We start from the raw sequence: 13,593 nt of genomic DNA on the forward strand, positions 1-13,593 counted from the left end.
AAAAATCCTTGATACATGATATCTAAAGTCTCGCCTCTGTTGGTTTTAACTGGTTAGTTGAGTACCGGTAAGTAAGAATTGCCACTGAAAGGCATAGCAAAAAATATGCTGTTGGTGGACACAGGCCCTTAAACCTTTCCTAGAGAAAGTGCATAAACACAGTATGAGTTCTCAATGAAACAAACTGAAAGTGAAACTGTTTTCTCTTTATGACCTGCAAAACAAACAAGAACACCTGTGACAAGATTGATTATCGCCTCATTGGACTTTTTATTGCCTGAAGCCGTTGCTATGGGGTTGGTGTCAGATGAAAAACGTACTGCAAGAAAAAAAGGCCTCTGTTTACCCTATACCCACACAGAGTGATGAACTTATTTTTATCTTTAAACAATCTTTTTTTTCTGTCAGGTAACTTTTCACACATTTACAGGACAAAAATCAGCAAAGACATAGGAAATATTTGACAAGAGGTGGCGCCAAAACCGATATAACAAGTCAGAGCTTCATTGTGCATGACAATAACTATATAACAAGTAGAAGAAAGAGTATTTTTTAATGCTATGTAAGGCTACATAATGCTGTGGTTACTTTATAGCAGAAGCTCAGAGCAACTGTTTCCTCTCTCCCTTCAGAAATTATTTTGATAATTGACAGTAATTTTCATGATTATAAATCACGGTCAGTGGGTTCTTTTGTGGAGATTTAAACAGGGAAAAAATGTAGTATCAAAGTAGAATCTGGTCACTATCTGAAAATGACAAATGGCTCTTTGTTGTGAGCATAAAGCTGTGGAAAATAAATGAAGTTATCAACACATTTTGTTTTTCTGTGGTGCTCAAAAAAAAAACAAACGTCCCAAGGGAACAAGAAAAAACTATAAATGACATCATAATTTGAATGCTGCTCGTAAGAAGACAAGATAAAATCTGAAATGTAAAATTTCCAGTGTTTTATTCTACTTTCAGCCTCATTTACATCAGATTAATCAAACTCAAATTATTCTACATGTTGCCTCAGAGCAAATGAACACCCAGCGTCACATTATTGTTTACACAAGTCGTGACACACTGCAGCCTCTGTCCTCGTGTTATTTTTAAAGAGCTGCTTCAGGCATTCTTCTTTTAGGGTGCTAAAAAACATTCCTGCAAATAACAATGAGTTGTGCTTGGAGGAGTGTATGCTTTGGGGTGTTACAAAAGCTTGTTTTAATCTAATGAACACATGACACATATATCAAGAGTTTGTCCACAAATCAAAAGAAATAGAGAAAAAATGTATCCCAATGTTAACTGATGTACAAGATCCGCAAATGTGTTAGAGGAAATTTTTTTTTTGCATTGATGTTTTTTTAATAAACAGCTGATAAATTTCTATTCTGTAGATGAATTCCAGGCCTCATCAGCCGATGCAGTTCAGCGAATTAGGTACTTTATTGGCTGTCCAAATTTGAATGGTAGTAATATGTTAGACAGTGCTGTGTGACATAGAAAAGAAGCAGAATGGGATGAAATTCCATCTCTGAAATGAACACATTTTTGGAAAAATTGTTTGCTCATTTTGGATTTCACACCTGGGACATATTTTAAAACATTTTAACCATAACAGCAAAAAAGGAAAGGAAAGGAAAGGAAAGGAAAGCCGTGAAATGCTAAAAGAAAACACCTTCTGTGTCAGCTCTGTTATGGTTTGACTCTATCCTCCCTCAATCGTCACATAACGACTGCTTGCCAGGATGCAGCATGGAGCCGGAGCCCCATGATAGAGACTTTTTAGTGCCTCCCACCACAATGACAAGCCTGTACTCATCCATGCTGTCTTTATTAGCCTCGTAAAACTTCTTGACTCCGCTGGCTGCCTTCATCATGAAGGTTTGTTGTTGAAGTTCAGTGAAAAACAACCTGACGTCCCTACTGAGTGTTTAATTCGGAAAATCAAAAATGTTTTAATGTTGTTCTGTGCTCTCTGCTCTGCGTAAATTGACGCTGCATCCTGCAAAAAAAGAAGTCTTGCAAGGCTCTGATCTGCCAGATCTGCCTGTAGAAGTCAACACACTGACTAGAATTACAATCTGTGGGCTTCAGTGCCCTGAAGGAGCAGAGACGTACCAAACATGGATCTAATGGAATTTTGCCCAGCAGTGAAGAAGCTGCATATTTCACGTAAATGTTGGAAGAAGTTCACCACTTTGTGAGGGACTGGATGAGGAAAACAGCCCCCAGTTTAAGAGCGATGAGCTGGTTATCCATTCCTCTAAAACATTAGTTATCATGTGCAGCCGTAGTACCTCGATGGTGGCAGAAGAGCATCTTTGCTGTGTTGTAAAAATGAAAAAAAAATCAGTAACTAATGAAGTCATTGAAACTGATCTTAAGTATGCATAGAGATAGAACACAAGGAGCATTATTTCAATTTTTCTTGCTTAATTAAACCTCTCAGGTCTTCCTCTCAACCATCTTTATGTGATGATTTTTGCCTATTCAATGCTCTCTGACGCTGGAAGCAGCTTTCTACCTGCTGCCTTCTTCCATACCTCTGTCTCCAAGGGGATTAAAAAAAACGTCTGTCATACACTGCACTGCTATTGATAAATTCAGGAGATGACTCCAGCATATTTGTGTGACTGTGACTTTGATTATTGGCAATATCAATCTCATTGTCCTGTGAAGAATGAGCTGAATGAATGCCCCCGCTAGCACAGAAACCAGAGCACATCTGGGCCACAGCACAGCTTATCTCCCAGGTGCCAACACCTCATTTCCAATGTCCGTCTATGTATGTGTGTGTGTGTTTGTGTGTGGCAGCCCTCTGAGAATATTATGACAAGTCTGAGGAGACGGTGCTTTCTTTTTTTCTCTCACAAACACACATATCTGAATGGGCAAAAAGGATCCAGGGCTCAGCTGTTTGATCCTGGTGTCTGGCAGGCTTTGTTCTCAGGGTCTGATCGGATTGCTTTTGAATTGAATGTGGCTTCTGTCTCATTCCTTCGTTCCTCTGTGCCTAAGCTCGCCACCTGCCTGCTAATACTCTCCGTCTCTTTTTCGCTCTTTTTCTCTGGAAGAAGAGCAAACAGTCTGCATCCCTCGACAAACAGCGCATAGATAATGGTTCCATATCTGTACCTCTTTTTTCTTTGACTGATTTCCCAGCTCTGCTTTGTCCTTCTGGTTTATTAAAACATTTTTTTGTCTGAGAGTGGCTAACGATCTAGGAAATTCAATCAGGGTCATCCTCAAAACTCTACGATGAATCTTTAGAATCTTTAGGAGAACAGTAAAAGTTGATACTCCATGTCTTGTATTATTTTTAAAGGCAAAGCCACGAGCCAGAATCAGTTATCACAGGAGCTAGCTTCATGACATTTTTCCCCCAACTTGATCAGAAGTTAGTGTAGTTGTGAGCCTGAGCCAGCTCTAGCCATAAGTTTTATTATTAAGGAAAGTTTTAAAAGCAGGGAGTGTCTGCCTCCTGGACCCTGACTGGTAGATAATTCCAAAGGAGAGGAGCCTGATAACCAAAGGCCAGTTGTTCAAATAATTTAATCCGGATCAAAATGATAATATGATAATAATAATCTGTCTCAGTTTTATGTCAATTTTTCAAACCAACACTGGATTGGATCACCCTGATCCAGATACATAGTTCTCAAGATTACAAAATCTGGATTACCAGTGCTCTAAATGGGACTACATATCATAATGTGGGCTACCAGCTCTGTAAGGAACAACAGGTAGAAGAGCTAACATGGGGCCATTGTAGGTCTTTCTTTTTTTTAAGGAAATAAATAAATAAATAAAATACACATCCACTTCCATTTTTAATTTCTTTTATGACCCCTCATTCGAGCCACAACAAATGAATAACAAATGTACGTACAAAGTGGATATTTTGAAAACGTCTGAAATGTTAAAAAAGAGGCTTGACATTAACTTTTTTGCTCACCAGCCACTGTGGCTAGTGGTATCCCTGAGTTACTAGCCACTCAGTATTTTCACTGGCCACAATTTGTTGTTGGATAATTATGTTTAATATGATTAAAGCTGATGATGACATGCTAAAGTTTGCTTAAAAAAGATTTACAACCTCTTTAAATGTAAATGACCCCTATGCACACTCAAAACATGACTACATCAATGTTAAAATCCACAGGTCCTTAATCAGGTATTCAGATCTGATAAAGTTGTGTGTAACATTGTGCTCCTTTCATATGAAAATATGCAGTCTATTAAGTAATAGTAATTAAAATACTGGGTTGTTATTGCTTATAATAGAATTGTAAAGGGGATTAATTGAACTGATAAAAACTCAGCAAGAGACACTGTCTGCTTAAATATTTATTAACGATTGTAATCAGAAAGTCTTTTTTTTATGAGAATGACAATGAAGGAGAGGTAAATTTAATTATCTCAGAGCTTTCATCATCAGAGTCATCTTTTTGCTTGTCTCTCTGCTCCATGTTTGAGATAAAATTCAACCAGCCAAAGTGGCCAGTGGGAGCGGCGGTGTTACCAACCAATGCCGAAATCCACCCGCATTTGGCCGGTTGGCGGGTGTTAGTCAAGCCCTGTGTACAAAAGTTAGAAACTTTAATAAAAAAATGTTCAGGGTTTTTCTTTAGCTGTGAGCATTTTTAAGCTCTGCTTTTAGAAGGTGGAGGTTTGCTGCAGTTTGGCCAGCTTGATTCGTTCCTCCGCCAGGAGCATCTGTGCTTCTGCTCTTTCAGTTTCTCTTTGTTTTTACTTTACTGTACTGAAAAGCTTCATTGGTAGCCTAGGTTATATCACCTAATGGTTAAACAAGTCAAGTGCAAAATGCAAATAAAAGTATCAACACTTAATTGCACAAATTTTGTATTATTTGACCAATTTTAAAGCTTTACTATATTTTCTTCCTGAAATCCACCTTGAAATCCTGCCCCCTGTTGGGAGACAGGATAATCTGTTTTTTTTTTAATCAAAATGATCCAGATGCAACAGAAAAGTTATGAACAACACAAACTGAAGGTTTGATCCAGATTGGATTACATGATCCAATCCTATTTTACAATCCTCCCATTTTTCAGGAATTAAACCAGTCCGCTAACCAAAACCCGATTGGATTAGCTTTGAACAGCTGGGCCCAAAAGCTCAACCTCCCATACTACTTTTAGAGAAGGTAGGTAAGTCAAGCTCTTCCAATCAGCTACAAAACAACCTTCAACCTGACTTTTATCATTCAGACGCTTTATACTTTGTTACTAAAATTTAAAGCACTCCTCGTCCCTGTGTCTTCTTCCTAGCTTCACATGTTCGGCTCAGACGGTTGTATAATGATGCCAGAAGGAGGTTACACCAGCAGGTCTCAGTTTAGTCACACACACTGCTGTCTGCTGTCTGCCGTCTGTCTTCTCCCGTCATATCTGATCCGAGTCTCCCTGTTTCAGCCTGCTCATCTCTTCGCCTGGCCCTGCTTTTCTTCTCCTTTCCAGCTCAACAAACTTCCCACACGAGTCAGAGCTGCAGAGTCACTCCTTGGAAAACCTCTAAGGAGACACTTTCTGTTCGCCTCGTTGTGCTTTCTATAAAAAAAATGCCTCTAAACTGCCTCTAAAAGCTTTGAGAAATGACTTAGGCAGAGCAGTGGTTTGAACCTCTGTGCTGCTCCAATCATCACTGTCGACCTCAAGTGTTTGCTGAAGCACTCATGACTTGTTGGACAAAAAAAAACACAAACTGACAAATCAATTTCAATTTCATATCAGCCCAAAAACAGACCTTGGATTCAAGGCGAGAGATATTTCTTCCTCTAATGCACAGAAAGGTTTTCTGCAGCAGGTGGGAGGACTAACAAAGCCAGAGTGAAATGGCCTGAAACTGTTTAACACGCAGAAAGAAGTGCGATGTGCTTCTTTCGAACAAATGTTGCTGACTAATCAGTGCAGCTGACTCGTCCCGCTGTCAGCTTCACTGTCAATGGGATGCAAATTAAATTAAGGAGAAACACGATAATTTAATCACAAAGGAGAAGTGGTAATGAAGCTTCAGACTGGCTGACAAATGGACTGAAAAGATACTCTGAAGCAGAGTCTGCTGTTCTTTTTTGGATTAAAACACTATAATAAGATGTAATTTAGCTTCTTTTCAATTAAGAGGGTAATAAATGCAAAATGTCACTAAACTACTTCTTTTGGGAGTTGGACAAATTGGCCGAGAGCAGCAGACACTTTCTTTAAATCAATACAAATGGATCAAACACACCAAAAATTTGTTCCTGCTTTGCTGTCAGATGTCAGATGCGGAAAAATTTTAATGGGTTTTGTTTAACTGTTCTGGATCAAACACAAAAAACATGTGACACAAATCTACTTGATGCTGTGACACTACAGATAATTTGCGTTTAGATTTCCTGACTTCCTGGAATGCATTAGAAATGAGGGATCCCACCTCCAATCAACAAACATTTAAAAAGTTGAGTACAGACCTGAAAAAGCTTGACTTTTTACTAACCTGCATCACTGTGTTGATTTTTCAAACTTATTACCCTTAAAATAAAATTAGTTTCTTTTTCAGGTCCATACCACTGAAGTACGCCAGAGTGAAGCCTCTGTGAAACTTACTGTTTTTAGAGGCAATTGCTGATGTCAGATGGCAACTGATTGTTTCCAAAATGAATCCAATCCATTTTAGATATCTTCAGATTTAGTATTTAGACAAAACAATGTGAAGAAGCCCTTCATCTTAAAGTTATAGTAAACAGAAGGGCTATATGAAGTGAAGTAATTTGTTTTGCGTCTTGTTTTTGGGCGTGCGTTCTCTGCAGATTACCTGTCACAAGGTGTCGATCTGAGTGGCATCGGGGTGATAGAGAACGACCTGCTGCTGATCAGCAGAGCTCGCCTGGAGGTGGAGAACCAGGCTAAGAGGCTTCTGGAGCAGGGCATGGAGATCCAGGTAAGCAGGAATATAAAAACAGGCAGCAATCATGCATGAATGGTTTTGGCTCTTGGTCTGCTTCATTTTTGACTTTTAATCGTTTTAATCAGAGATTGGTAAAATACCAATACAGAGTCCAGCTCAAATAAAAAAGATCTGAGGCTATAAAATTACCCAGAGCCATAGGTTTGTACGATAATTTGTTACCTGACAGTGATGAAAATTATGATGACCCAGTACATATTTTATATTCCAGATCTTAGGATCCAGAATATTGCCAGGATCTGGATCGTACTTTTACATCTGTCAGAAATTATGGTGACCTTGTCTTGTATTGTTTTGAAAAGCAATCCAACCATTTATCATGGAGTTATATACAAATACGGTGACAACGGCCCTATCTCACAATGATAAAGAATCCTTTGAAAAAAATCCTGGATCCAGACGGTGATCTGGATCACCTCCAAAATTTAGTGACTTCTTCCTTATCTTATTTTGAACATTTCCTTAAAATTTTATCAAGATCCATTCATAACTTTTTGAGTTATGTTGTTCAAAGACAAACAAACAAACTGACAAACTCTCCCAAAAACATAACCTCCTAGGCGGAGGTAATAAAACTTCTCTATTGTTTAACTATTTTTAGCTCCTGACTTTTATTTTAGCACAGCTACTTACACACTGTGACAAAACTACATCTGAAATGTTTTGGACAATCTGTGGACTACTTTATCTGAAATCAAAGTTTTGGTGAGGAAAACATTAAACATTTGAAAAACTCTCAATCCCTAAAGCCTAAGTCAGCGAGGTCTTCTTTTCATCCCACCTGACATCAAACAAAATGTTTCACTGCCTTACAAAATGACCCGTCTAAAACTGAATGAGAACTTTTTTCAGTGTCAGTATTTAATGAATAAATAAGTTCGTACCAACTTGAGACAACAAGCTTTTTTGAAAGAAGATATAATGCTCTTTTTGGTTTAGGTGAGCTCTGATAAAAACAGAAAGATGCTTGTGAAGGAGAGACAAGCTTTCTGTATGTGTGTCACCTGTTACTCACATGTCAGAGAGAACACGTGGGATCTGCTAACCTTCATCTGCCCCAGAAAGACTCATTTTCCAGAGGACAGTGTCCCATTAAAGGAAGTGTGTTATGCTGTGTGTGTTTCTGCTTGTGTGACCCCAGCGGGGTTTTCTGTCAGCCATAGGAGAGAAAGTGTGAAACACGTCTTCCACCAGGAGTTTACGTCACCCTCTCCTGAGTGGTAGCATCGCAGGATGTTGTTGTCAAGTTTCAATTTCTATCTCCCGCTTGTGTTAGGGAACAAATAGTCAGACCCTCAGACCCTTCAGAAATATGAAAATGAGGAGAATTTAGAAATTCAGTTTATTTTTTTCCTTTAGTTATTGTTGCTGTATCTCATTATTTCACAGCTCTGATGTTCAGACATGCAGAGAACCCACGAAGAACATATCCTCTGTGGGGGTCTCAAAAGAAAAATCCAAATGAATGATAAAAATGGAACATTTATAACTTACTCCTTCATGTCTGTTTTATTTCATGACATTTTGAAGGGCTGTGTTTACCTCAGCTGGAGGGATAAATCTGCTGCTTTATGTCATTTCTTCCTTGTGACATTTTAAAAGTGACAAATAGAACAAGATTCCATTTCAGAAAGATGAATTTAACAATGTTGTGACAATCTGTCACGATTTTCTCCTCACTGAAACTGCTGCTGGACTGAGTGTTGTGCTTTTATGCCATGACGAACAGAATGGAGAGATCATTTAAATGATATAAAAAAATCCCTCTGCAAAGATTAGAGTTAAGTGTGTGTAATTTAAACCGTCATGAAACACTGGAGTTATAACCAATCTGCTTCCTCAAAGTGGATATTTAGTCTGCTTGTTCTCTGGGAAAGTGTCAGTTGTTGTGTGATGAGGTTGGAGGTTAAATAATCGAGGGGTTGGCAATGAGAGAAAAGTCCCTTAACCAGGAGAAAGATACAATTTCCAATCACTTAACAAATTCATTCATTTTTCAGGTGTTTTTCGCAAAACATACCTGGAGAAAAACTCCTCTCCTCTCCTTTCACATCCTCTGAATGTGTCATTCTTCGTTTCCTCTCCTGTCTTCTTATTCAATTAGCTCTTATTTCCCTTCATCTCATTTCATCTCATCTTGTTTTCTCTCCTGACTTGTCCCTCCTGTCCTCTCTTCTCTACTCATTTCCTCTCATTTCCTCTCCTCTTCTCACCTCTCCTCTTGTTTCCTTTCCTTTCACTCCTCTGTACCCTGTCCTCTTCTCTTCTCTGCTCCTTTCATTTTCTGTCCTCTTGTTTCCCCATGTCCTCTCCTTTCCTTTCTTCTCATTCCTTTTGATCTTGTTTTCTCTCTTCTCTTCTCTTCTCTTCTCTTCTCTTCTCTTCTCTTCTCTTCTCTTCTCTTCTCTTCTCTTCTCTTCTCTTCTCTTCTCTTCTCTTCTCTTCTCTTCTCTTCTCTTCTCTTCTCTCCTCTGTCCCCACCCCCCTTGTCTGCCCTCTTTTCTCCTCTCCTGTCCTCTCCTCTTGTTTCCTCTCCTCTCATTTCCTTTTATCTTGTTCCCTCTCTTGTCCTCTCCTCTCTTCTCATTTCCTTTCACCTCCTCTCCTCTCTTTGTTTCTCCTCTTGTTTCCCTTCCTTCCCTCCTTCACTCTTGTTTCCCTTCCTTCCCTCCTTCACTCTTGTTTCCTCTTCTCTCCTCCTTCCTCATTTCTTCTTCTCTTCTCTTCTCTTCTCTTCTCTTCTCTTCTCTTCTCTTCTCTTCTCTTCTCTTCTCTTCTCACTTTTCCTCCCCTGTCGTTTCCTTTTCCCTTCCCTCACCCCTTTTCATTTTGTTTGTCTCAAAGCTGCTGTGAAAATACCTCGACTCTTTCTGCAGGTATTTCATAATAAGGGATCACCTGGAGGACTACTTTTTAAACCTGCTGGACAGATTTAACAATCAAACATGCGAGTAAGAAGTGTTAAAATGTGTCAGAGGACAATCCTGTGAAGTAAGTGTGAGGTCAGATGGAGTTAAACAGGTGTGTCAGAGTGAAGCAGCTTTAAATATGGTTTGTTTTCACTCCTACATCTTGACAATAATCTATCTGTCTAAAATTAGATACCGTCCCCCTTACACTTCTCCCTCCCTCTGTGTATACCACCCTCAGCAGAAGTATTTATATCCCAACTCCTGCTGGAGAAACCTTCGCCAAAGGATTCATGTCCCGTGTTTGTGTGCATGGTTTTCTTGAGACACTGCATACACACACAGATGGAGCCTCGTATATCAGAGTGGGGAGTCGTTTCTTGTGAATGTTGTGTAAGTGGTTGGACGTGCTGCTGGGCTGTGTGGGAGCTCGCTTCACCTCAGCGCTCTGGCGGTGCCAGCAGAGACCCAGTAGTCATCTGTTGAGTGGGAGAACAACTGAGCCGCATAGAAAAACTCTTTGCCTCTCTAAGATTAAAGAAAATAATTCAATTGAGCTAAAACAGTATCAATCAGCAGCTCTGCATCACTAAGCGTTACATTTATGAGGGAACTTTCCATTAAGAGATCTTAAGAAACGTTACACCATGTTTAAAGGGAAAAGCTTGAGGAAGAAAAATGTGAAAAAAATGCTGAAACATCTTTTCTTAACTGTTGTCATATTTATTGCTTTCCTTACCTCTTACCTCTCCTCGCCTCCTCTAACTCCTCTCTTTCACTTTTCTCTCTTTGCTCCTCTCCTTTCCTTTTCTCTTTTTTTACCCTTTGTCTCCTTATTTCCTTGTTTCCCCTCCTTCCCTTCTTTTCCCCCTTTGCCCTCTTCTGTCCTTTCACCCGGTCCTCTCCTTTTCTATCCTGCCTTTCACCACTTGATCTTCTTCTCCTCACCCCTATATTTCTCTCCTCTCATTTCCTCCCATCTCCTGTCCTTTCCTCATCATTTCTTCGCTTTTCTTCTCCCCCCCTTTTTTAATCTCTTTTCCTTTCCCCTTTGCTCTGCTTTCTTTGCTCGTCTCCTTATCTTGACTTTCCCCTTTCACATTTTCACACCTCCGCTTCTCTCTCATTAAATCAACGTTGGCTGTATTTTTAGCTGCTCCCGTCACCTCTGACTCGCTGACATACTGACTGTTTGCACGAGAAAATGCCAAATTCATTAAATTGATCCTTTTTTATTAAATGAGATTAGCTCAAACTTCTCGTTTCTCTGCTCCTCTTCCTCCTTTCCTCCATCAGAATCCCACCCAGGTGGGTACGGCCCTGCAGGTCTTCTATAACCTGGGCAGCCTGAGAGAGACCATCAGTTCTGTGGTGGGGGGTTACAGGACCACCATACAGGACAACATCAGCACAGCTCTGGACATCAAGGGTCTGACTCAGCCGGCTAACACCAGAGGTAACTTCACAGAGATGGAGACAGTTTTCTGCTCACACTGGGATTATTGCCCTCGTTTCTAAAGATGAAAGACAATGGCCTTCTATGATTTGGCCTAGTTTATGAGCTGGTTTGATCTGAAATAGTTTATTATACCACGACCACAGAGAATAGTTCATTTCTGGCTTCAGGGCCGGTGTTATTCTTATGGCTTTGTTAAGCAGAAGCATCAGCATTATAATGAATGCACACAGGGGCTTCAGATACCTGACCTTTCTGCCTGTGGATTCTTCTGAGTTTCTTGATTATTTAATGACTTCACATAATGATAACATAGAGGAAAAAAAAATCTGGGATGATTTCACAAAGAAAAATCCTGAACTTTTCACTTTGGATAATCCTGAAAATTACTGCTCCAAATACAAGCCTTGAGCATCACTACTGAAAGTAGTCCATAAAATGTACTCTGTGGCCTCCTTTTCCCCCACCTCTTTCATCAAGACCTTTTATTTAAATAAAACTTCATTTTCAAGATGTGTGTTGCTGATTGGTGTTGGAAAAAAAACACTCGGCTTCTTCCTAACAGGCAGGTAAAAGCGTTGGGAGATGTTTTTTGTGGTTTGCCCAGCTGCCTGTCGCTACACGGAATGAGCTTGTCTGTGTGTGAGTAAATGCGCGCACGTGCTTGTGTCTGTGAACGCGTTGGGCGGAATTTCACCGCGCGCCGAAGATCACGTGCTCTTTCGCGCACAGTGAAGTTCCGCGAGGAGAAATGTGAACCCAACGATGTACGAACGACATCCCATCATGTAAATTCGATAGACAACATAAGGCTATTTTGTCTGTTGCATTAAAAGAACAAGGTATATACCCTATTTATGAGAGAGGGAACTCTAAATCACTCCTTCTGTGATCTGGCGCTTTATGGAAAATAAAAAATGAAAATAAAGTCAACTCGACTTCCAGTTAACTTATAGTTTCACTTTTGCAGTGGAGACTGGAAGATGATAAAGGTAAAAAAAAAAAAAAAGTCACAGGAAATGATTCGAGAAATTAAACTGTAACAGAAAAAGAAAAAACAACCACCTCTCTTTATCTTCAAATTTTGGTAAACAAACTCACCAAACAACCCCCTGCAGAGCAACTTCTGTCAAAACATGAGCAAAGATTTCTTAGCTAATCTTGCCTAATGTGTGTGTGTGTATCTTTCTTGGACTGTCTTCTTTTTGCTAGTATCCTGAAAACCAGCTGAGCCTTGAGGTCATATGACTCATTTAAATGTTGCTCCAGTTATTATGGATTCATTTTAAATTCACTTCAACAGGATTATGCAAATGAGTTTTTCCACTGTGGCCACCTCTCACCTCCCCCAGTGTTGAGACCGTGTATTTGACTGCACATTGAGATGACATTTTCAAAAAACTGTACAATATGTGAGGTGAAAGAAAGAAGCCTTAGCCCTCAGCTGTGGACGACTGTCATTTTTAGATCAAACAATAGTGAAATTGTGGTTGACTGATGTGGACTTGATAGTATCAAATGAAGCATGATTATGCAAATACATGAGCCACATTTTTCAGATGAACTCCTTTTCCAGAGAAATTGAAAGAAGAGCCATTCAACTATGTATTTCTAAACCTTCTGCTGAGTTTTTATAGTTTGAAAATGATTTTGATGTTCGCAAACTGAACACACAATCATGTGGGTTGCACCTATGGAAAAATTGCCATATCTTCTCTGCCAATGCCTAACAGCTCACTGTCTGGACTGGTCTTGTTGGAGTGCCATCCAAATCTCTTACTGCTGCTCACTAACACGAAGTTGACACGTTGTGAATATTTCCCTACAGGAGCGCCGGGAAGAGCGGTGCTGCCGACACCTGGAAACACGGCAGCTTTCCGTGCTGCTCTGTGGACCAACCTGGAGAAACTGATGGACCAAATCTGTGCTGCGTGCAGACAGGTGAACATGACAGCCACAGCGTTTATTGACAACTGAAGTGAAGGAAGGACTGATGAACCTGAACTTGTGGGTCTATTTTTTCCAGGTGCAACATCTGCAGAAGGTTCTGATGAAGAAAAGAGACCCTGTCACTCATGTGTGCTTTATCGACGAGATCATTAAGGTGAGTGGACACCTTTCCTCTTGCTTAGATGGTGATAATTAAAGCTGTAATCAGGACGTGGTGTAGTGTGGGGAAAAAAAGGTCAATTATCTGAACATAATAGAGCACACTGATTCCTCCAGGACCACATCAAGCACAGATTAAACATCTGACACATTGTGACAGCTT

At 39.9% G+C, this 13,593-nt stretch overlaps 1 protein-coding gene across 1 annotated transcript in view; it reads left to right on the plus strand.

The window, feature by feature from the left end:
* Positions 1-13,593, plus strand: part of cog5 (component of oligomeric golgi complex 5) — a 57,808-nt gene that overhangs the window by 24,403 nt on the left and 19,812 nt on the right. The window contains exons 7-10 of the mRNA XM_074698691.1: positions 6,799-6,929; positions 11,162-11,321; positions 13,150-13,262; positions 13,348-13,425. Of these exons, the coding sequence (XP_074554792.1) occupies positions 6,799-6,929; positions 11,162-11,321; positions 13,150-13,262; positions 13,348-13,425 (482 nt within the window). The remainder of the gene's footprint in view (positions 1-6,798; positions 6,930-11,161; positions 11,322-13,149; positions 13,263-13,347; positions 13,426-13,593) is intronic.

Source organism: Halichoeres trimaculatus, unplaced genomic scaffold (genome assembly GCF_033239565.1).
Source record: "Halichoeres trimaculatus isolate MK-OKI-2021-1 unplaced genomic scaffold, fHalTri1.1 fHalTri1_scaffold_21, whole genome shotgun sequence".
NCBI lineage: Eukaryota > Metazoa > Chordata > Actinopteri > Labriformes > Labridae > Halichoeres > Halichoeres trimaculatus.